The 24,715-nt window shown below is 38.3% G+C and overlaps 1 protein-coding gene across 1 annotated transcript in view; it reads right to left on the bottom strand.

Moving 5' to 3' along the window:
* Positions 1-2,583: 2,583 nt before the first annotated feature.
* Positions 2,584-24,715, bottom strand: part of ZNF804B (zinc finger protein 804B) — a 250,123-nt gene continuing 227,991 nt past the window's right edge. The window contains exons 3-4 of the mRNA XM_026098752.2: positions 13,060-13,190; positions 2,584-10,388 (exon numbers count right to left, since the gene is read on the bottom strand). Of these exons, the coding sequence (XP_025954537.2) occupies positions 6,692-10,388; positions 13,060-13,190 (3,828 nt within the window). The 3' untranslated portion in view covers positions 2,584-6,691. The remainder of the gene's footprint in view (positions 10,389-13,059; positions 13,191-24,715) is intronic.

Here is a 24,715-nt window from a genome sequence, read left to right as displayed (position 1 = left end):
TATTGTGTTTTCTGTTAAAGAAAAAATGGGTTTATTGAAGAGTAATGAAAAGTGTTGGCAAAGTGCTACGTGCACAAGTAAAGTGTTGTCTTAAGGCCCAGTCTGATGCCACTGAGGTCAAGGAGAGTATTTCCACAACCTGAAAAGTTCCTGAGTTAATCTCCCTTAGCCCTAGGGCAGAGGAACATTCAAGCACGTCTTGACAGTGTCCCCCAATCTCAGCAAGCCAGCTGTACAGTTCACTGTCTTGCAAATTCCCTGTTATCCCCCCCTCTCACATCATTATCATTGTGTCTAGTTTCTAGAAAGAGCGAGGTAATGAACTGCATTCACAGTGATACTTTATATGTCTATATAAAGTTTATTTTAAGATGCTTATTTTCGTATATGCGCTGAAGTGAACGACTTCCCACCGGACGGCAGGAGACATCTGTTGACATTGCATGGGGATATAGGTATGCAAACACTGCCTCTAAAGAAAATTGGCTTAATAAGTTTCTAGCCTCCTTTCCTTTGCCGCTCTTTCTCTCTTTCCCTCTTACAGCTCAGTCTCGCACACACCCCTCCCAGTTCTGCTGATAAAATTGACTGTGGGACTGAAAGTAAACAGGAGCACTGTAAGGACTTGTTTTTTTTAAAAAAAAAGAAAAAGGAAAAAATATTGCCATGCAGGGTTTGAAACTTGTGAGGAGGGGGATGGAACATCTTTAAATCAACCTTGTATTTGCATCCTGTGTGGGTTGCTTATAGCCTGAGAAGCTATTACATTTTGCAGTCATGTGCATTTCGTATTCTGTCTGGCCAGGTGATAATGCTGCCTAGCTGGTGCCCACAGGACAACAGCATTTTAGCTGTGGTACTCACAAATGTGATGGAAGAAGAGCTAAGGACTCCTTTTGTAGCGCTTGTGGGCTCTGGCTCACAAGGAGCCTTCAGAGAGCAGGGAGGTTTCTGGTCGGAGCAGAAACCTGTGGGGAAATGGGATCTATAAGGATGACCCTTTCCCCAGATTATGATCCCGTTTAGTGCAGGCAATACCCAGGTCTTGCTAAGGCCGGAAACTGCACTGTGATTTTTTTTAGTTGGGGGAGAAAAAGAATGTCCTGAAGCTGACCTGAAGTATAAGCAGCTACAAATACGTTTTGCTTTTCTTTTACTGTCTCAAAATATCAGCTTTAGTAAGCTTTCCATTTTTAAGTTGAATAAAATATATATTTGCTTTCTCTGTATAGTCTATCCATGTGGTCATAAGAGATACCTCAAGTCTGGCAAACCATTGCTGTTTCATTCTCAAGGAGGAAACGGTTCAGAATATAGATGAGGCCTGAATGGATGAATAGTGGTATAGACAGTGAAAAATGTTTTACTTCGAGGTAGGCTCAAGCTATCAAGTAGGCCTGGGATTCAAGCTTGGCAAAGGACAATGTTTATTTGCCCAGATTACGTGCGCAAGTTCTTCAGGACTGAATGGGTTTTACTTGCTGAAGAACTTGCTGATGGGAATGACAACTGCTTATTTGAATGAGTATGCGCATTGCCATTTGAAAAAAGTAGCTAGCTTTACCAGGAATAGGAAGCTGTGGAAAACTTCATTTCTTCACGTGTCACATCCTACCCAAAAGCAGCATGTATGTGTGATTCTGAGTTTGTTCAGCAACAGACAGATGAGAGTTGATCTCGACCAGAAGCCTACTGTAACTAACAGCTAATACTATAGATACTAATCCACAGGGGATTTCCTTCAGGCACTCCACATTTATTTAATAAAGTTTGTCCAAATAATTCTGAATTTTCTTTTTATCATGAATCAGCTTGATGAATTATCAAAATTGAATGGAATTAGATACATTTTATGTACAAGTTTTGATTATGTTGCTGTTGATTTGCTGTGATTTCAAGATTTTCTTGAATGTCTGATTCATGAGATGACACTGCATCATACATCAATTTGGTCCCATAGATTGGTGAAATTATTTCCAAATGTGTAGGCAGACCTCATAGAATATGATTTCTGTCACACAACCTTGAAAGACAATTTTATCCATCGCATGTACCCATGCAGACTCATGTTTTTCCATTATACATCTTTATACTCTCCTAGAGATGTGAAACTTCTGAAACTACTTGCTGATGGCATTAATTAGTCTTACAGCTATTATTTGTATAGCAACAGTGCCTGAGAACTCCAAAGCCAAGTAAATAAATAACAAACCCGAAGTCTTCCATTAAAGAGCTTACAATATAAATGAAACATTGAGGAAAAAAAGATACAAAAAGCAAACTGGAAAAAGACATTGTGAAAGGGAAAACAAGGACGAAACGGCAAATAAGTATCATGAAAGAGGTAAGTTTTACAGAATGGTTAAAAGGAGAATAAATAAATAGCAGCTTCTTAGATCTTAGTGTTAAGGTGTTTGTCAAGGACCTTCTACCCAACCATTAGGAACTGCAGCTCAAAGACATTATTTGGGGAACGTGACAAGTGAGTTATAAGTGTAATTCTAAATAAACCGATTAGTGCATAGAAATATCCAGGAGGATGTTGATCCACTAAAAGTGCTTGCAAAAACCACATAGATAGAATCATTTTTTAAGGAATATTTATTTTCAGTTCCATTTAAACAACCCACTTTTGTAACACATACTAAAATCTTTAGGAAACATTCTAAGAAATTTCAGGATTATAGCCACAGGGATGAATTAAATGCATTTCATTTTTGCAGATTAAAATACAGAATATGTTTTCATCATTCTGCATTTTACTATGTTGCTGCCTTTTGGTATGCTTTACATTAAAAATACATGACTGACACTCTTTATACCAGTAAGCCTTTTTATTGAAAAAAAATATTATTGCAATAAACTACATTCCCAGGAATTCCTTGAATAACCTAAAAAAAAAGCCGCATTGCATGTACAATAGTGCAATTCACTTAGCTACTGTATAATATAAAACACTTTATACAGAGGATACAAAACAAAATTACTAGTTTACATATTATACTAGCCAGAGTATTATTCAGTTTTAAATATAAACTTAACACTTTTAAAATCAATCTGGTCAAATTGCATTTTTATGCAAATTTGCACAACAAATATACATGTTAAATGTTTTCCAGAAGTGCCTCAGTTACCAAAAAAAATTGAAGTTTCATCATTGTGGAACTCAAGAAACTTTTGTTATTGGAATTTTACCATGTGGGTGATCTATTTCCTTGGATTATGCATCAAGAATGTACAATCAAGCTAAACCACATTATTAGCTTAGAGTGTATACATCTCTGCCACCAGGAAAGTGTAACTCTTTCAAAAATTAGTTTAAAGAAAATCAGAATTGTAGCATGGCTCCATACATCAGGCTCAAGTATGCTTTTAATAACAATAATGTTACATATTTAGAATAAATTACTGATGAAAAATAATTACAGCAGCAAGTAGAGCAAATACATCATCTCAGCTGTGCTGATAATTTTAACACCAACTTAACTCCAAGAAAATCCCTTCTGTGTACTAACAGCTATACCGGACATTCTCTTTGTCCAGTCTATGACAACTGTTTGGCTATTGTGCTGTTTCTATCCCTTCTTAATCTCTCTTTTTTCCGTCAGTACCTATCAAGATCCTAATTTTCATTGTTCCATGTAATTAAATTAAATTTTTATTGTCTATACATTTGCCTTACCAGATCATTTCTGTTGGTATAAAAAACTACACATGGATTTCCTGGTTCCTTTCTAGAATCCCATTTTCTTGTGCATACATTAAAGGAAAGTTATATAATTAATGGAATAAGTTTCCAAAAATGATCTACTTAATAGGATGCCATTAAGTTTCAGTTGGTTGGGTTTCTTGCCATAGATTTTTTGCCATAGGAATTTTTGCACTATTTTTGATGCCTGTAAGAAGCAGGGATGCAAAATGTGTATGTACACATTTAAGTACAAGAATAGCCTGTCATTTCTTCCCTTCCACTTTTTCTCTTAACGTTACTTAGGTTTCAAAAGATCCATTAAAGACAATGAGAACACTTGGTTTATCTTGAATGGGAACAAAATTGGCCCCATAAAATTAAAAATTTGTCAGGCAGGGCATGTGTCTTCAAGGCTCGTAACAGTCCTAAAGTGAGGGCTGTGGCTGTGCAGCTCTGTCAGCCTCTTCCAGAGCACAAGTTGACCTGTTCCTGTAAAATGCTCAATTCAGACCTTTTATGTACAGAAACCTAATTTTTTCAAGTGATCCACTGAGTCAGGGCACTCACTCTGAACAAGCAGGTACCAGTTTTCAGAGGTGATAAGTAGCATGCGGTGAAATGTGATCGATTCATAGAAAATAAAGTTTCTATAGGACAGAAATAATGTGTAAATTTAGATCTAATTTAGGAAACATTTTCAGCCAAAAATGAAAGAGAGAATTTTTAAAATATGGGATTCTTTAGTCTTAATATCTTTCCCCCCAAAACTTTCTGACTTCCTCAATTCTGAAGCAATAATTTGAATAAAATTTTCCCTGTAATTGAAAGAAGCAAAATTAAACAGCAGGCATAAGTAACTCCAAAATGACAAGACTCATTTTTTTTAAGGAATAAATGAATCAGCTGTGAATGCAATCGAAGTAAATTTGAAGGTGGTGTTTTCACCAACCTTTTGTTCATTCCTAAGGGTTTATTTCTGTTCAGTTCCAAAAATTTTTCCCACATGTTTATATTTGATGGCTAAAATGTTAATTACCAGAGAAACTTTAACTTTGCAAATCAACTGCAAAATAAGCAGTCACAATTAGTAAACACTCTTGAAAATTTTGGCTTAAAATCAGTTCATGCTGAAGCAGCTTCTTTTAGAAATTAAAATACTTCAGCACCCTATCAACCTAGCTTGACTAAAAGTCAAGCTAAGTTAGAAAATCGGTCCTAAGTAGTATTTTAGATATTCAACCTTACCCTAATGGCTATTAGATTTCTCAGTTTCCTTAGCTAGCCCAATGTCATGAAATAAAATTCCTCCAAAATTTTTTTTTCAATTTGGAATTATTAACTGTGCACTAAACTACTGCAAATGAATTGAAATTATTTCAAATATGTTTCTAATCCAATTCTAATCCAAACAAACAGCTATCATCTGTCAGATACTTCACTGTCCTTCACGTACGGGGACGTCTGCAGTCTAACCACAGTTAGGAACTTCATTTCATAGTAAATATCCAGTGCTGAGTAGAAACATTATAAAAAAGTCAGAAAGTGCCATTCAAAGAAGTGTTGATGCCCTCACCTATTTCCATATAAAGGTTATTCCCAGGGATTTCAACAAAAACAACAACTCATTATGCTGAAGGTTAGATGCATGCATTTGTACACTGCAGATTCAGGACTTCAATTTGAATCTTGGAAGTCTGGGAAATCATGTTAGAAACTTCGCATGTTTGTTTAGATTCAATATACCTGGAAATGCTGAGAATTGTCCTGAGGTTGTCTATGAAAATTGACCTGTAGGCCACATTCTGCTTGGAGTACTTCCACATTTTTGAGTTTCAGCAGGATTTTATCAGGCCAGCCAAGTTTGTGGCCCTATCCTTAAATGGGAATTTCCCTAATCAAAGCCCCCTACAGAGCTCCATTTCGTCAAAATAACCACATGGCTATTGGAAATACTAAATTTTAACCTTTCCCTCACTAGGAGCCTGAGTAGACGAACTCAGTCCGGTCAGAATTTTCCATTAATATTGTTTGTGAAGGGGGCTAAACATATTTACACATTCTTTGGGCAAGATTCTCCCACATATATCTTTTTGGCAAGAAGGAAGGATTGGAGTGCTGGCCAGGGCGATCTGAGGTTCAAGCCCAGCACCAGCTTTGTTGCAATTCTGGGCATCTGAACCCCAGCCCTGACATACCCCGATGCCACAGTCCCAGACACGGAATGACAAAGAACTTGCTTCATCTCCTTCCTTACCCTACCATCTTTTACACCTGTGCGGGAGAGAAAAGTAGCAGTCTGCTTGTGCCAGCAAAAAACCTCCTTACACTAAGAGAATTTTTTTGTTATGTGCTCTTGGCCAGACTACAGTCCCTTTACACTGTGTAAGCAATGTATAGCAGCTATAAGATCACTATAGTATCTGAGATGTTGTTGTCACCTTCTTCTTCCAGTGTAACTCCTTACCCATCAGTAACAGGCTCTCCAATGTATTTTGGCCAGGAGATTGAACCAGGGACTTGTGGTCTTTCTTTTTTGCTTGATCCAAAATACCTTAAACAGACCAAGTATTATGCTGTTGCACACACTCAGAAAAACAAGCGTTTGAGGTGTGTCAAGCTTTCACTACTTTAAATTGCACTACTTTAAATTACTAGTCACTTCTGACATTCTTGACCCTATTGTGCTTGGATGCTGTGGTCCTGCTCCTGATGACAGCCATGGATTTCATTTCAGACTGTTTCTTCTAAACCTTCTGAAGACTGACATTAGCTGGAACCTGTACTTCTTGGGAAAATAACAAGAAAAGCTTTTAAATTGCTTTTACTCACAATATGAGAACCAAATCAACATCCATATGCTGGCAGCCAGAACCTGGACTTTAAAGTATTTGCTGATGTGCTCTCAACAAAACGGTAGATTTTCCCTCAGATATGTGATTGAATACTGAATAACAATTTTTCTTCAAAGTTCTTTTTGGAGCCATGATATAATCATGTGGACTAGTTCAAATAGCTAGAAACACCAAAAACTTCTTTTATTGTGGGTAACTGTTGGGTCTGGCTAGAGCAAGAATGGTGATGGGAATCTTGCACTTGGAATAAGGGATGAATTAAGGGATTTGGATGTATAGCAGATGTGGCTGCAGTCAGGTGTGGTGCAAATAAGGCTGGGATATATGCAGCATGTGGCAATGCTGGGAAGTTTAGTGGGGAAGGGTGAATGGGGGTGGTGGAGACCACGTGTAATGGGTGTCCTGTCAGCAGAGCGGGGTGGGTGGGAATGAAGGCTGGTGCTAAAGGGGAAAGTGATATGGGGGAGAAATGTGCATGAGAGAGGGGATGGAGGTGTGCGACGGAGAGAGGGCTGGGATAGGGATGTACCGGGGCTGAGACAGCAAAGCGTTGCAGCAGCGTATGGTGAATGGTGGTGACAGTAGCGTGCTGCTGAACGGGGACAGTGGGAACTGCTGGTGTTGCAGAGAAGGCAGCTGGACCTGGGGCAGGCAAAACTTTAAGGTGTTTTGCCAGAAGTTGTTTCTGCATATGCTGCTGAGCTTGCAGCTGGAGCAACCTATATTTATCTATTTCCTCTGGTGAAAATGTTACAGGCTGCTGTGTTAAAGGTGGGGAGGTGGCTTTATTGTACACTTCTAGGTCTTTTACTGTTTCATCGTACTTCTGCATAGCATTGTCACAAAGAGAGTCTGAACTGCCGTCCGCCCGGTTCAAGTCCATGTTTACATCATGTAGTTCTTCTTTGGTCTCTGTTGAATTAGCAACAACAGAATATCTATTAGAGGGAAAAGCACCAGGGAAATCATTTGGTACTGGGTCACAGCTTTGTATAAAGGGTTGTACTTCACTAATTAAGAAATTGGATTGTTCCTTTATTGCTGTGTTCCTTTTCATGCTTGGGCTCTGATAGCCTGTTCCTATTTGAACGATGTCTTTAAAAAGACAATGATCATAATCAGTGCCTGTTGAAAAACCAACATTAGTTACCTCTGAAGCTTCAAAGTTGTTTCTGTTTGCACAGTTTTCTACTGAACTGATTTCATTATGCCCTAAATCATTTTTACCTATGCTTAGGAGTTTCTCTGGCAAAGGTAGCATTGCTATGTCATCTACTGATGATGAAAACTGAAGTGCAAAGTGACTTTGTGAGTGATCCTTTAATTCTACCCCACAATTGTTTGAAAATCTCTCTGAACTGTGCATTTGTTCCTGGGTTTTCTTGCAATGCACTCTTTCTAAAAGCAGCTTGGCTGACAGTGACTTTCTTTTCCCCTCTGTGTTCTTTGCTAGGACTTCAAAGGGGCAGGTATCAAAGTTTTTTGACTGACAATTTACATTCAGAGAGTCATAATGTGTAGTTTCATCTTTTCCTGGTTCAGTATTAGAATCTCCTTCTGCATCCTCCTTTTCGTTATTCTCACAGTTGTCTTTTGAGAAGGATCCTGAACTGCTGCCTCTCAATATTCTGTAACTAGATGATCTTTCGCTGCTTCGTGAATCTCTGGTGGAAGAACTTTTGGAAATATTGTAGCTTCTACTTCTGCTATGCACTTTGCCAAAATGACGGTGTCTATGTCTGCTGTGTTTAGATCTGTCTCTGTGGTGTAAAACTTTATGTCTTGAACAGCATTGATATTTAATTGTGCCCTTCTTTGAACAGTTTCCAGTTTTTTGACTTCTAGTATGACAAAGGTAATCCTCATCTGCATCGCCAGAAGTGAAAATGCAGTTGTGCTTTCTGTGCTTACATTTGTGCCTTTCAGCTGTCTTGCTATTTCTTTTGCAACAAAACAGCAAATGATTTCTACTGTGGTTGCTGGATGTGGAACTAGAGGAACTGCTTATGTAGCTACTTGCACTATTAATCGAAGTGTCAGAATAGCTCGAATGTCTGTCAGAGGAGGACTTCTGGGGAGAGGAGAATCTCCAACATCTCATATGACTTCCACATCCTTCATTTTCTGAATATCTGCTGTTCCAACAGGATTTAAAACTGACGAAACTTCCACCAGAATCTTTTCCACTGTCACTTATGTCACCACCACAGCTGGCCAAGTCTTGAACGGATCTGCGATCATTTTGGTTTTCATGTTTTTCTTCAGAATAAATCAAATGATATTTTGCAGTTTTAGATTTTTTAATCCTAGACATAAAAGCAGAAAAGGAAATGCTTTCATTTCTAATGCTGTGTTTCTTTCTTTCACAGCTATGAAAACGATGCTTTAAAGATCTTCTCAGTGTTGTTGCATGAAGACTTTTTTCTCTTGAATAGTCCTTTTGTGAGACATCAAGGTAAGCAGGCACTTTGGGTATATTTTCATTCAAATAATGTGAAACATATTTTTGACCATTTTCATTCATTTCTTTCCCTATGTCTGACTCAGCTTTTTGCTTGGCCTTTCTTGGGTTTAGGGAACCTTTCATCTTCTTTGGTTTCAACAACTGATTATCTTGTTCATTCGACATTTGCTTGTGTTTTATTAAACCTGAGGCTTCATTTTCGTCTGCACTCTTATTTACAGAGTGCTCTTTACAGCTTGCTTTGTTTGTTTCATGCTGTTTACCATCTCTGTGGTTTAAAGAGAGTCTGAAGTCAAAATATAATGGATTACAGCCATATGAAATGCAGGGCTCAGTTTTTGTAAACAAAAGTAGTTCCGTGGGCCACTGCAGAGCAGTGCTGCCATCTTTGCTCACTACATGAAGAAAAGGCAATTCTTGGGGCTTAACCTCTTTAACCACAGTCTCCCTTGGAAGCGTTTCCATATTCCCATTCTGAACTCTGAAAAGATCTGAACTCTCCAAAGATAGCTCTCTTTTGACCTCCCCAGGACCATCATTAATGTTGCTGACACCTCCCTGCTCAGGTGCTTGAAGTGGTTGGAGCTCAGGTAACAACTGGTCAGGCAGGTGGGCATTGCTGTGCTTGTAGGTGTTCGGCTGTGTACAAAAATTGCTAGTGTGGCATGAAGGTGAAATGAGCATTTCCAGCAATTGCTCAGACTCATTTAATTTGCTGTCTTGCTCTGTTTCTCTAAGTGAACCAGAAAAATCCAAATTTGAAAGCTGAGTTTTGACTTTGGAAAATGAAGGATGAGTATTAACTGTTTCTTCTAATTGTCTATCACTGCTTTTATCAATTTCCTTCAGCATTCTAGGTTTGGCAGCTACATGTCTTGATGCATTGTTATCCAAATCCATTTGGTCTTGTGGAATAGGTGGCCCTTTATCCAGGCTTGCTTTTACATCCTCCTCCAAAAGTGTGCCAGGACGGCAGCCCTCAGGAATTTGCTTTGTTTTCTGGTTGGAGGATTTGCTACAATCATTTCCTTCTTCAAAATTCTCACTGAAGACTGAGGCTGAGGACTCGAGCTTCAAAGGGACTTTTTTAGAAAATGAGAAAGATACTCCAGTCCTTTGAGAAGCACTGACGCTATCTGGGTACACTCGTGAGACTTGATTTCCAAGCACTTGGAGTCTCTTAGTGGGTGACCGGTGCCTGCTAATGATAAGCTGCTCTTTCTCTACTATGCCTCTGGGGAAACCTTGTCCTTCACCCGCAGCTGTGGTTTGAGAACCGGTCGTTAATTTGCCACCCTTGTACAGGAAAATTTCATCTGGCGATTGATGCTTTTCCACAACTAATCTGGGGGCTTTAAGCATTGGTCCACTTCCTGTGATGCTATAAGAAAATAAATAAAAAACTACTGTATTAATTAAGTAACCAAGTAAAGAGAAGACTCAAGTCTGACAATATCCGTCAGGTAAAGAAGAGTATCAGACTTGCTGCTACAAGGGAAACCTAAAGTTTCTAAAGGGTTTCTAAATATGTGGTTTAGCCCTGCCCTGTGGGCTTCTGTAAGGAAAAGACTGTCTTTATGTACAGCAAATGACACGATTTCTAGTCAGCACATGAACACTTTTGTTTCCACTTATGCCCATGTACGTGCCCAATAAACAATATTGTTTTTCACTCCAAATTCATATCAGTGAGAATCTAGCCTGTGATTCTTCTCAGTTTTTTAAGAGACCAATGCCTTAATGGGAAATGGTGCCTACTACAAAATAAGATTTCCATCCAGAGGATCTGCAGAATCAGACTCAATAACAGAAAAGGCAAATGCACCATTCTGCTTAGCCTTTTGTGTGTGTGTGTGTGTGTGGGGGGGGGTGGTGGTGGCAGGGAGAGCACTGATTTTTAAAGAGTATATTCTTATTTTACCTTTGCATCCTTCTACAATAAAATGATTTTTTGAAATATTCGAAGAGGTATGCCAAGACTGTCACCATATATTGGCAGGGGGAATGGACATAAGGTGAATTTCCGTCAGTGTTAATGGCAGCTTCGGTACTCCCGTTATCAACCACCACTGGACTTTCTTGGTCACATTTTCTCCCCCTGTATTTTACTTCCATTAAATACATTTCCCTCTTCCCAAAAACTCTCAGATTTTGAACTTGTGGTTTACTTTTCTAGTAATTTTTTGAAATTCGACCTACCCGAAGAAGGCCTTAACAAACAGATGGTAAATCATCTATTTCTTGCAATAGATGATTAACTGAGACTGGAATGACTACCATCATTTTCCATTAGAGATGAGACATATATAGCCACCATACAAATGTTATTCCAACTAATATTTTAAGTGTGCATTACATGAGCCAAATTATCAATATTTGCTGTTAATGCAGTGCATATTAGAAAAAAATTAAGTAGAAAATAGAAAATATTAGAAAATATTTTAATCAAGTATAAGTAAATAATAGCTGCCAGGTCTGCATAGCAGCTGTGTACAGATAGCCTAGCATGTTTTCTAAATTCTATAAAAATGCGTTGCTCTCCAGCAGTGGAAATGACATAAAGATTTGCTGGAGTAGGGTCAACTCAGACTATGAAAATACGTCTGCATTTCTGAGAATATATTTGCATTTGCCACAAATTTAGCATCAGGAGATAAAAATTTACCCCAATTTGTACATCAAGAGGGAATTATCTCTTGCAAAAAGTGGAATATGAAGAGATCCTTTTCAAAGTCTCCTTGGAATAGCAAAATAAAGCTACTTTTTTCAGTTTTTGTGTGAATCAGATTAATGGTAATTTTGTTGTCAAAATGTATTAGCTTATTATAGGTAACTCTATTGGAACCTGAGACACATTATTCAGGGATGAAAACAGTTGTGTGTTGACTTTTGCTTAGAAAGGCCGACTTCCTCTCTTGCCTCAATTATCGAGAATCCCTAAGCCAAGTGCAGGGATTTCAGCTGCCTTTGAACCCATCGATCATCACAAATGGGAACTGCAAGTGCACTCTTTCCAGGCTCTCTGTAAGGGACTGTAGACTCCTAGCTCTTTCTGAAAGCGGACCCACTGACTCCCTTCCAGTCTGACTCTAGCCTTCCTATTATCATTGACCTTATCAGTCTGTCTGAGACCACACCTTCAAGAACATGGGTACAAACACATCCTCTCACAAGCAGTTACATTTCTTTCAATGGATTTGTACGAAAATAGTGTTTTAACCATAGAAGTGATACATTAGCACTAAACTGTTGTATTTCTGCAGATTACTCAAAAGCAATTACATAGGCCAAAATTAGTGTATAATAAACCCTGAATCTTATTATTTCCAGGGTACTGTAAGCTTCATATGAATTTAAAAGGATGCCTGTACAGTCATCTCCTTAACCCATTGTGGTCATAGATTAACATAAACAATTGGTCTGGTGCCAGTCTATTCTACTGAAGCATTCAGTGTCATTAAACAGAGGAGATTTCTAAAATGTAAAGCATTATTAGTACAAACTTTGTACTGTATCTTGATATTCATCAGCTGAGCTAACAGTACTGGGTAAACTTAACTGAGATAATTACTTGTTTTTCATTCACATAATGATAGTTCCATTACTCTACAGAGAAACTGTGAGAATAATCTCAGTGTAGTAGAAGTAATGAGAATGATTCACGGACTAAGTAGAGAGGTGCTAAAAGGTGTTTTTCCTCTCCCTTTCACTTGCTATAAAAATGATAAGACAGTTATACTAATTATTCAGGTCAGTTTTAATAAGAAAAAAATGGTGATATAAAATCATCTTCAAACCACTCAGTTCAGAACAGATTAGATTAACTGGCTACAGGAAAGAAAAACACAGACCTTCAAATGCCAAGTAATTAATTCAGGGACTTTCAATTTTATGGTTTGCAGAGCAGGAACATTTGGATTTGGGGATAACTGTAAACAGGTTACAGTATGCACAATCTCTGTACATTATAGAGTGTAGCAGTAAAAATTTGAAGATTTCTTCTGGGATTTAGGAAAAGGGTGTTAAACATAATATAAATTAAAAATACTTGCCATTCTGACTGCTTCCGTAGCTCTGCAAGCTGGTGGAGCCGCTTGAGTGCTTTTTCCTGTTTCTTCTCATCTTTCCATGACTTCGAAGCCACATTTCGAGCAAATTCCCTTTGTTTTAAATCTTTCAATCTCTATGCAAAAAGAGCAGAAAGAGAGAGGATTAAATACACACATAGCAGGTGCATTACTTCTTACTCAATTTATATGCTCTTGGTGAAGTTAGTATGTAAATGGAGAATAAAAATATGCTTAGAATGCTATCATCTTAAGAAGATATTGAAAATGCTATTTTTGCCTAACAAAACAACAATGATTGGGCCCCTTGCTACTGAGATATACCCACATACCTTAGCTGATATATACCCACATAATTATGGTAGCTTTTTAGATGCAGATTTTGATACTGAAATATGTTTGCCCTTTATGCATACGTGTCTTCTGTTGCCTACAAATACATACATCAAACTAGACTCCATTTAATTCATTGGGAATATTCTGATTGAACTCAGTCAGTTGGAATTTAATCCATAGGAATATACTGGAATAAAACTGAGCTTGTGTATATGTAATATATTCTATAAATCTCTATGTTTGTGCATGTATGCTTGGATGTATGTGTGTCTCTGTGTTGGTTTTGTAGGTTTTTAAGACTGCAGTTATTATCTGGGGGAGAAAACTAGTGCCTGAAAGATTTCATCAGAAAATTCTTTTATGGTTATGTTCACAAATGTTCTGGATCACCTTAAATGCCTGTAGGTCAGATAATTCCTGTTGGAGAAAGCGAACTTCTTTGCAGTTATTGCATTCTTTATTATGTGGTTTTGCACTCCTGATAATATAAAGGAAAGTATAAAGAAGACAACGCAGGACAAAAAGTGTCAAAAACATCCTCTGAAAAGTTGTGGTGCTGTCCTGGCCTTGAGTTCACTGTGTGCCTTAGGACCCAGAGGGTCCCAAAAATCAGACCTTATGACCCAGGAGCACTTTGCAGCTCCTAGTTCAGGTTGCCATGGCCATGCTCCAGCCACCCCCACCTCCACGGCAGAAATGCCTTCCCCATCCTAACACCCCTGGTGCTCTGCTTTTCATGGGAAGGAAGGGTTATAAGCCAGCTATGGTGTATTTAGCCAGTTCCCCAGACTGCGCACCGTGGAGACCAGGACTGAGAGGTCCAGCACATACTGGTCTCTCAGTCTTCAGGCTGCTTTAGGCGCCTCCATGCACACTAGACCTGTAGTATCAATGCTGAGAAATGCTAAATTTTCCATGGAGCCCAGAGAGCTGCTTTTTGAAAGCTTTAGACTTGAAGAAAGGCACTTGTATCACAGTCTTTTTTAAACTGCTGCTCAGCTACAAGCAGCTATGTCTGCCTCCCTGCCCACCAGCACCTGAAGAACAGCATCCCAACCACTGTCATCATCTCGCACTGTTATTTCCCTCCAGCATGGCCCAAAGCACAACACTCTTCAGTAGGATAAATTGCAGGCTGACCCAGCAATATAGCAGCAAAGTTTCGCTTAGTGTTGCTTGGACCTGTTGTGTGCCTCGATGCCTCTAAAGACACTGCCGATGGGGCTCATATTTCCAGGGCAAACAAGACGAGCTACTTAGGTATGTGGAGCAGTCTATCTGTATCTGCACAGACCTCTGCACAGGGCAACACGAATCTATGTTTGAGAAACAGGCAGAGAGCCTATTGGTGTAAGAGAGAAACTGAATGCCTGAGAGAGGACTGCTTTCTGGAGAAAGATCTAGCTGATGGCAGTAGATGAAAACAAAGTGAACAAGGGGAAACTGCTGTTCAGCAGACATGGTAGCTTCTATTTTCTCCAGCCAAAATTAGAGGAATATGAAGTTATCCAGCTACTGGTAATGCCATAATACCACAGAGCAGCACAGAGGAAGCCTGGAGCAAACAGACCACACGGGGACCATGGCTATGCTCTGTGAAGAGCACTGGAAAACTGACAGTGGGTTTCTCCCATCATAGTCACTTCTGCTCTCCTTCATTCACATTTTTTAAAAACCGGGATCTTAAAAAATCCACAAAACATTCATGAAAAAAAAAATGCTGGGAGACTCAGAGCAGATGTTCTCAGCCTTATGAAACCCAAGACAGCTGCCTCTGATCTGCACCTAGCAAGAGCTGCCCTACCTGGCAAACAGCCGCCCAAGGAGGCTGAGGTGATCATGCTTGTCCTGACTTCTCAGCATGGACAGACCCCCTTGGATGGGGCTGCCTAAGGGACAGAGAAGGCCAGAACCCTGCTGCCTGGGGTCTGCTGAGAGTTTAACTACATTCCTCAGGAATTTTTAAAGTCTGTCAAATGTGCGTGTTTCTCTGGAACACTTCTGTCAGCTCTGACATCCCATACTTCACCCAACTAGACCCTGAAATAGAATATCCGTAAAGTCCTCTCTAAAGCTCTTTGACTTTCAGTTCCTTGGAGAAGGATGGTCGCTACACCAGCCTTAGATTTTTACTGTCCCCCTCCACCTCCTCCCCCACTGACCACTTGCCAGGCCTGTTACACAGTGGTGTGACCTCCATCCCTTCCACCATTTCTTATTCCCTGCAATTTACAATAAAATGGGCGAAAATGTAAGACAGCATTTTTTTTTGGTCCAAGAAAGAAAATTCTTTTTTATAATGCAGCCGAAGCTGTAAAATGAATCAGAGAATCTCCCCAGAACAAACCTACATTTTCTGCCATCTAAGTAATATTTACAAGAGTGTAAAGATATTTAAACTGTAAAGATCCTATCCTCCATGGAAAAACATAGGTAGTCTTATTAACGTGTTCCACTTGAAGAAAGGGCAAAGAAACACATTTAAGAAATGTCCTTTAGTGCCGCTTGCTATGTTTTAGCTGTCACCATGAACTGTTCGGTTTCACACATAAAGCATTCATGAGGAAAAACAGAAACAGTTTCTACCTGTCAAGGAAACAAAGAGCAATGTGAAAGCTGGTACTGTGGAGTGCAGGTACTGTAAAGCAATGCCATTTCACTTCTTTGACAGTTAGGATGATAATCAACAAAGCAAATGGACCAACACTAAGAATAGAACTCCTGGCGGTATTTTTTGCTCTCTAATGGCATGCAGCATGTGTCAAGGAGGTAGAGAAAAGAATACAAAAAATAGAGAGAGACACAGCTGCGAACTCATCAACAGGAGATGAAATCCAGGAAATCAGAAGCATCTACTGTTTGAGCAGGGAAAGGCTCTCTCCCAGCACATCTCCTCACCAAAACAAAAAAACTGCACTGCCAGAGCTCCAGTTATGACTCTTAAAGAAATTTGTCAGCTATGCTGGTGAGACAACAGGGCTGCACACTGAAGCTGCAGTGCCGCGGTTTTCCTCACCAGCAACCTCCGTCAGCCTCCGGACAGGCGCACAAACATTCCCGACAGGTGACGCACAACAGCACGACGCTGAGGTACCTAAACGAGCAACCCAAACCCAGCAGGTGTGCTTGAAAATTAACATCGCTTTACATGGGCAATTGCATTTTTCATGTAATTAGGTGCTTAAGTGGGCATCCAAATTTAGGCACGTGTAATAAATTATGATTTATTTAATAGAAATCTTGTGTTTTGTCCTTCACTTGCTACAAATATCATTGCCATGGAATTATATTTCATTTTTAGAATGATGTTCTATTCTTCTTCCGGCTTTCTTTGTGTATGTGTGTGTGTAGACTCTGCCATACCCAAAAGTAACCCATCCTTTTTTTATAAACACCCACAGAGAATATTAAAAGATGACAAAGTAATATTCACTATTATGGAAAGATAGAGTTATATAACCAGATTTAAGTCATGTTGGCTCCTCTATTTAAGATCCACTCAAAAACCGCTGAATCTGTTCTTTTCCTCCTGAACTTTAGTATGAATCATCAGGAGATCCAAATTAGTTGATGGAATTGCGAAGGTGTAACTGAGACGAGAGTCTGATTTAGAGGAAGTAAAGTCCAAGTAAAAAGGCAAAAATTCTGCCAAACAGAAAGACCACTTTGAGCTACAGCTTTGGATGGATACCAAATTACAGCGATGAGACAGGATCTTCTATCATAGTAAATCTTTTATATAGCAAATGATTCAAATGATTCTCAGCTCTGTGAAGACCTGAGAGTCTAATCACGTGGTCTTTAGCTCACCCAAGTCTTCATGTGGCTACTTTGCTGCTACTATGATTGTTTAGCAAACCTATCTTCACTAGATATGAAGTACCAATGGCCAGATACCTGTCCTTTAATAATTTCTGCTCATTCTTAATGTTTGTGTGTGGGGGTGAGTGAGTGCACGATGCTTTGTTGTGACTAGTACTTGCTTTTCATTAACCTACAGGCACCTTCAGAATACTAACTGGTGGCTACCAGTATTTGCAGTACCAGAGTGACTTTTCAGAGTCTTTCTAGACTTATGATCCTGATTTCTACTCTTCTCTATACAGGTGATAATTTCTCTGGACTGGTATTCATCTGACCAAATGCAGATGTCTATAGTAGTTGCTTAGACTTTCTTCACAACTACTGAAGAGAAATAAACACTTTTAGGGACCTAATCACCTCTTCTTAAAGCAGATGTCAAAAACTGGTGCAATAAGGTTAAGACATAAAAGTACCTCATTTTTTCTATTGAGTATAGAAGATATTAAGAATGGCTATCTAGATATAGACCACTTTTTGTACACATTTAAACTAGATGAGAGGGAATGGGTGCTGTTGGTCCATCATAAGTACTACAGATAATATTCACATCTATAAATTCCATAAGAGAGCACATTGTATTAGTGTACTTTTGGCATATGTAATGGAGAAAGTGGAAGAAGACATCTGAGCATTTCCTAAACAGTTGACAAGGATACAGAGATGAGTTTTCAGAATCTGCATTTCAGAATGATTCATTTGATAGGGGATATACCTAAAAAAGTAAGAGAATGTGCTGAGAGTACTGAGTAAAATTTAAAGACACATGAGCAGAGTCCTGAATCAATGCGCAGAGATGTGTGTTCCTCCCACACTTCTAATTTCTTGCCATGGCCATTTCCCTGCCTGATTTCCCATCCATCATTCTCCAGTGGGTCTCTGGCTTCAGGAAACATTTTTATACATTGCTTTCTCTCTCTCTCTCTCTCTCTCTCTCTCTCTCTCTCTCTTGATCTGAGGGCCGGCAGCAATGAAGACCAGAGGGAGAGGGCTACTTCTCTTTTTGAGCATTCTGCCAGGGGTCATGTTTGGCTCATTAAACAGATCTACCTCACGTTCTGAATATAGCTGTACTTCAGATTCTGGGGCAAATAAATGTTGCTGCAAAGGATACACTGACAAGCAAATCCTGTTCTTATTCACAGTGGTGTAACTATGTTGATGTAAATAGAAGGCAGCTTTGAAAGGAATTTGTTAAAATTCCACCCAACAAGTCAGAAAAGAGCAGGTCAGTACCAGTTAAGTGACTTTTTCCACTAACATTAAGACTTTTTTTCAGAATCTCATTCACAGTCAGTGTATCCTCAAAAATATTCAGCACTTCATAATGCACTGCAGCCCCAGATAAAAATGTGGTAAATGCCTATGCTTACTTCAGTCAGCATTAGGTATATGTGGCTTGCCATACACAGAGAACCTTGCCTGAATTTAAATGCATAAACTATTGTGAGTGTTTGAGTGTCTGATTGGCTTTAATGATTGATTTTTCCTCTTCTGGAAAGTTTCTTAGTTCAGTTCTAAACAAATTCCCCACAGAAGGGTTAAATACTGAAAAAAAAAAAAAAAAAAAAGAACATGATTTTCAATATTTATTGACCTTCCTCTAACCCTAACTATAAGAAGACATTGGAACCAACTACATTATTTGTAATATGACTTCACACTGCAAACAATCAAATGAGGATGATGAAGTTATTAGAGAACATAATTAGGCTCCAGTCTGAAGATTACAGTATTAGCTGTCTAGGTGGAAGCAGGGAAACAGCAATGAAGGAATATGCTTTTACTATGGCAACTGAAATTCTAAAAATAAATTGGAAAGGCTATTATATATAGGAATTAAGCATGAGAAATGAAACTTAAAAATTAGCGAATAAGTTTTCATTTGTTTTACTCACAAATAGCTACAGATCACTGAAGTATATGGCAGTGACAATTTTTCAGAGTAGATTGTATTATAGTCAACTGAGTAGATTGGATAATGCTAGCAGGAGTGAATAGGAAGACAGAAAATATGTTTGCACGACTGGGTTAGGGAGCTGGATGAGAGCAGAGGGGGGGAAAAAGACAATCCTCAGATGTGGCCTAGAGAATCCATGTTAGTGGACGAGATGTTTATCACTGATCCACCTGGAAGGATAAGTTACAGATGGCTGTTTGGAGGGCTTGTTTGCCTGTGTCTTCATAGAAATTCCTGCTTCATCTTTATAGAAAGACAGTCTAATCTAGTGCAATAGGTCTTGATCCCAGAAAGCAGCAAGATTTACTACTGCTTGCATGTGTCTTTTCTGTGTAAGCTTATCTATCTCTCTGTAGTGGCCTTCAAAAATCTCCTACCTCCTTGAAGAGGTGAATGAGAATGACCTTGTGAACAAGAAAAAACATAAAACTGTGTCCTGAGGTTGATGGAAATCTCTATTCAGTATGGATATATATCTCAAAGATACCTGAAGAACTACTTTTTCAAACAGAAGGGTGCAGATGTCTCAGAAGAGCAACATTTCTGGTGCCTTTGTTGATATTGCAGTAGTGACTGTCATTACAGACATGAAAATACCAAGTAGAGAAATTTGAGAAGGGACAGTGGATGGGAATCATGCAGCTTTGTTAGTGAATTTTAAAAAATGCCTTGAATACATATCTGTGAAATCCGATTAAAATAAAAACTCCATGCTTAGTTCAGAGACAAAGATCTACATGCTTACAGTCAACCAAGAAGTTACGATGCTCCTCATGGGAGTCAAGCCATAAAACTCCTAGTCATAGCTACTGAATTGGTTTGTTTTGCTTTTTACTCACAAAGCCCACTAATTAGAAGAAATTTCAGGCACTAAAGGATTGAAGAACTTAATATGAAATGAATTTCTTTATTGCAAAGAAATTGGTAATTGTGTTTTTATCAAGCTTGACTATTTGATTAATAAACTAATATGTATTTGGGCTTGGTCAAGACTTAGACTAGGTCTAAGTCTCCCTAGTGTGCTGTGTTTGTGCTCCTAGTCCTGAGGTGTAGAGATATGACTAGGATTGATACTATTAAGGTAATTTATCTGAATTTTTCCCAACAGGTGTCTGCTTAACTCATTCTCAAAAACATGCAGTCAGGAGGAACCGCACTCTCTCCAGCTGGCCATCTCCAGTGTTTCACTACCTTTGTAATTAGGAAGATATTCTTACTGTTCAAACAGATCTGCAAATGTTCTTGCTAATTAAACTGATTTCATCCACTCCCTGAGGTACGAGTCTGGACTAATGACTTTCAGGGTATGTTTGTACAGCTCAGGAAGGCTGAAGCCCCCAAGTAAAGCTAAAGCAGATGGATTTCATGGGGACCATTTCTATAGGGAGAGAGGATAGAACAAACATTTCGTGGCAACAAATCACCCATTCTATGGCCTGAGTTATTTGTGGATTCAACATATGCTTCACTTGACCACCCACATGTGTATCAGTTCCAATGAATTCATGGTCATCTGCTCCAACAAGTGGGCTGGTGTACTGTACAATCTGATTCAATATATTTAGTGCCATTTTGGAACACAGTAATTTACTTAGTAAAAGCAATGTAATGAATGATAAGAAGCTTGGGGCAGCGACTGTCTCTTCACTTCGTGTTTATATTTTACCTGAATCATTGGGGTCACTGGCTCTGACTCCTAGCTGTACTGCATGCAATATGCATATTATGAAAACCAACATCTCATACATTATATTTCTTTTTCCTTCTCATGTAAGCAGATTGAGGAGAAGAAAGTAGCATTACAGATCCACTGCAAGACTTTCTCCTTGCAAAACTTTCAGTGCTTCTTTCAATCTAATTTTAAAAATGCTTAAGGCTTGTCCACATCTTTTAAAGCCTGTCTCACCATCAATATTCAGACTTTGTTTTTCTTTGCTCTAATTGTAGCAGGTGAAATACAAAATGAACTATATTTTAAGGAAAAGAGTGAGAGTCTGCATTATTCAAGAATCCTAAGGGTAAGTCTAACGCATCACCTTAAATATCCTTCTACAGGGTCATCAGACTTTCAGAATAACAAAAAATGATAATAGAAATGATAGTACATACATCTTACACGACCACTTTCTACAGAGAGATCTCATACTTCTGAGTAAACAGGTGTCTTTGCCATGATATCATTTTACAGATAAAGAAATGAAGGCAAAGAGAGATAGAACGACTTGCTGAGAAGAGCAGGGAGAAACTTGAATTGGCACATACAGATACACATTTATTTAGCACATCTCACTCTTCATAAACACATTCAAACAAGAGGAAAGATACCATACATCTGAGTTAAGCCTAAATTCAATTTACCTTTATATTCAGTCCATTCTTGACAACTGTGGTAATGGTGAGGTAACTATGATAAAGCATGAAAGAATAAACCTATCATAAAGCATTGTGCTATGTCCATAGGTTTACATAAAGAGAAGTTGAATAAGCAGGTCACTCACTAAACAGTGACGCTACTAAAAATCAAACGTATCACTAAAAAGAGTCATTTTAATGTGTACTTGAGATAAATATAATGTTGGTGATAGGTGCCTTTCACTGCATTTCAGATGAAAATGAATTGGTCAGGGAACATACTGAAAAATAATTTGTACACAAAGAATATTCAAAACACCTGTAAGCAGAAGCCTCATCAAATGTCTCAGGGAACTAAAATACTGCTTTTTCTAATAGGATGTAGTAGCAATCAGTAAAAAGCCTGTTAATTTTTTTTTTAATTCAGTCAAAAGCAAAATATTGTTTCTCTTTTATTAGCTTTAAATAGACAAGTTTCTTCTGAAGTAGGAACCTTAAAGGTAACCAGGAATTTGGCTACAACGCTATAACAAAATGGCTGCTGTAGGGAAAGGAGAGTTAATAAATGACATGTCCCTGCAGTTCTTGCCAATAAAAAAGGCCAAAAAGGACTATTGTAATCACCTGATCCAAACTTCCCAAGAACACAAGACAGATGTCCTGATTTGCTATCTCAGAACAGAGGAATTGATAAGATCAAGTTACTTTGACAAGATCTATTTTACATGAACTACATTAACTGAAATTAATTGTATTAATATACTTCAATACTTTATGGAGTCCTGTGTCAGCCATTCCAGTGTTTTCCTGCACTGATGTCAGGATGACAGATTTTCTTGTTTATTGTCTTTAAATACTAGCACAACATTGTCTAGCGTCTAGCTTCACGCAACTTCCTCTAGTGCTCTGAGACTTATTAAAAATCAACTTTAATGATTAGGAGAGTTTATGGACATCACTTTCCTAATGGTTAGATGTTGGTTATCTGGACCTGCTGATTAAAAAGTATTTAGCTTTAGATTATGCTGTTTATCATTCTTCCTAGCTATTGATAGGGTGATACTTCAGAGTCACCATAAACATCATAAATGTGACTACAACATCTAGCTTTGCTTCAAGTACAGAACAGAAATCAGTAGTGAAAAATCTTTTTTAACATCACTCCTGACAAGAAACTTATTTCTATTTGAATCAGAAGATTCTTTATGCCCTCAATATGCTTTCAGAAACCTTCTCCTTGCCCTCACCTCTCATGACCACAAATTTTCCTTTTGCCCTTTTTATTTCCTCCATCAGTTTTTTCCAATTTTTTAGCTTCTGATTTATGATCATTACCATCCATTTTTCCTTTCTTTCCTTTATTATGACTTTAAACTCCAAAGAACCAACTTTCCTTCTAAATGAGATTAGTTGTTTATAACCCATTTGGTCTTTCTCAGGTATGGGATTTCAGTTCTAAAACCAAAAAGCTCTTTAAAATTTCTTAAATCTTTCTCACATCTTTCCGTCTTAATTCTTCCTCCCACTCCATTTGGCTCATTCACATTTATGAAACTGGCATCTTTAAAGAAGTGTAGGTTGCAGGGGGCTTTTTTATGCCATTTGCATTTATTAAATACAATCAGATCACAATCACTTTTTTCTCTAAATTTCCTATATGCCTGTGTTGATCACCATTGTACTAATAACATATAAGCTAAAAATCAGCTTTTTAGAACCCCATAATGTGGATGAGCCCAGACACATTAGTTTGAAGTATTTTTATGCTGTGCTAGGCAGAAGGGAGGCCCACAAAGGCAGCAAATCAGGTGGATAATCTGTTAATTTTAATCTCTACATGCATGGGACTGGGGTAGCAGTTTATGTTCCAGTCCTTGCTTCATTTACAGCAAAGAATGAACAGATGTCCCATTTTTTTTCCAGGGTAATTCACTCCTGCAATATCCTGGTTTAGCCTTTTGATCATCTGAGACAATCTTCTGAGAACACACCTCAGTAGATTATAATGATTAAAAAATTGTTATTTTGATTTATGTTATTTATTCTTTTATTTAATACTTTTCCAGATTTCTCTCCCATAATTATTATGTCCTGTCTCCTTTGATTTTAATGTCCTTTCTTCTGGCTACTTGACCTATCCATCTCACTTCCCTGTTCAGCGACATTTCCCCCTGAAATAACAAAACCAATAAGGTGCTTTCTAAGCAAATTCAGTGTGTCATGGAAAAAGATGACCAAACTGTGCAGAGTGAATGATGCTTTAATTTTCCAGTTTATAAGGCAACAATATTTTGGCCTATCTAGCACCCTTTTTATTGCTACTTGCTTAAAATATCATTTATTTGCAATTTGTTATTTGTGTTTGGTCCCCTCGAACATGTTACTGTTTTTCTTGCAGCCCTGAGTGCCTGAGGCTTTACTAAGAGAGGGAGCTAAAAGCATGCCCATGGTCAAGATATGTGTTCAGCTCACTGGTGGGTAACATATCACTGAGCTGTAGCTTGACACCCTTCAAGTGTGATTCCATAATTTAGAGTAAATTTGTTACTGTCCTAGGAACAGCTCCCTGGAAAGAGGCTGGAAATGAGCTTGATACACTTTTATGAGATCAGTCCCAAAGCACCTCTCTTATCCCCTTGTTTTCAGTGGAGTTACGGAAGGTAATACATTTAATGTCCCCCCTGCAATGTCTCCTCTTACTCATCGCCCAGGCTGTCTGTCTTTGTATTTGCTCTTACACCAAACAACACTGTAAACAAACATCTAGTTTTTCATGTAGTCGTGAAAACTTCTTAATATGATAAAGCTGATCTGTCACTCACCGCTTCTGAAATATTTTCTGTCACTGCTCAAATTCTTTGCCTGTCACTTGATATAAATGCCCTTTTAAGCAAGCTTTATTCTATTATTGGCTCCCAGGAAATTTTTATTTCTGTAAAATTTGAAGCTGATCTTTTATTTATACAGTGGCTTCCTATTCTAGTAATTTATGCTATTCTACAGCCCTGAATTTGAATTATTTCTTGTAAAAAATATTGTGAGTTTATGTACTCAGCTAGAACAACAATCCTTTTAAAATACGTACCATCACGGTTACAACATGGTAATAGTGACTTTATATTCTTCAGACTA

The sequence above is a fragment of the Dromaius novaehollandiae genome, chromosome 2, assembly GCF_036370855.1.
Source record: "Dromaius novaehollandiae isolate bDroNov1 chromosome 2, bDroNov1.hap1, whole genome shotgun sequence".
NCBI classification, from domain to species: domain Eukaryota; kingdom Metazoa; phylum Chordata; class Aves; order Casuariiformes; family Dromaiidae; genus Dromaius; species Dromaius novaehollandiae.
This window is presented reverse-complemented; position numbering and strand designations above follow the sequence as displayed.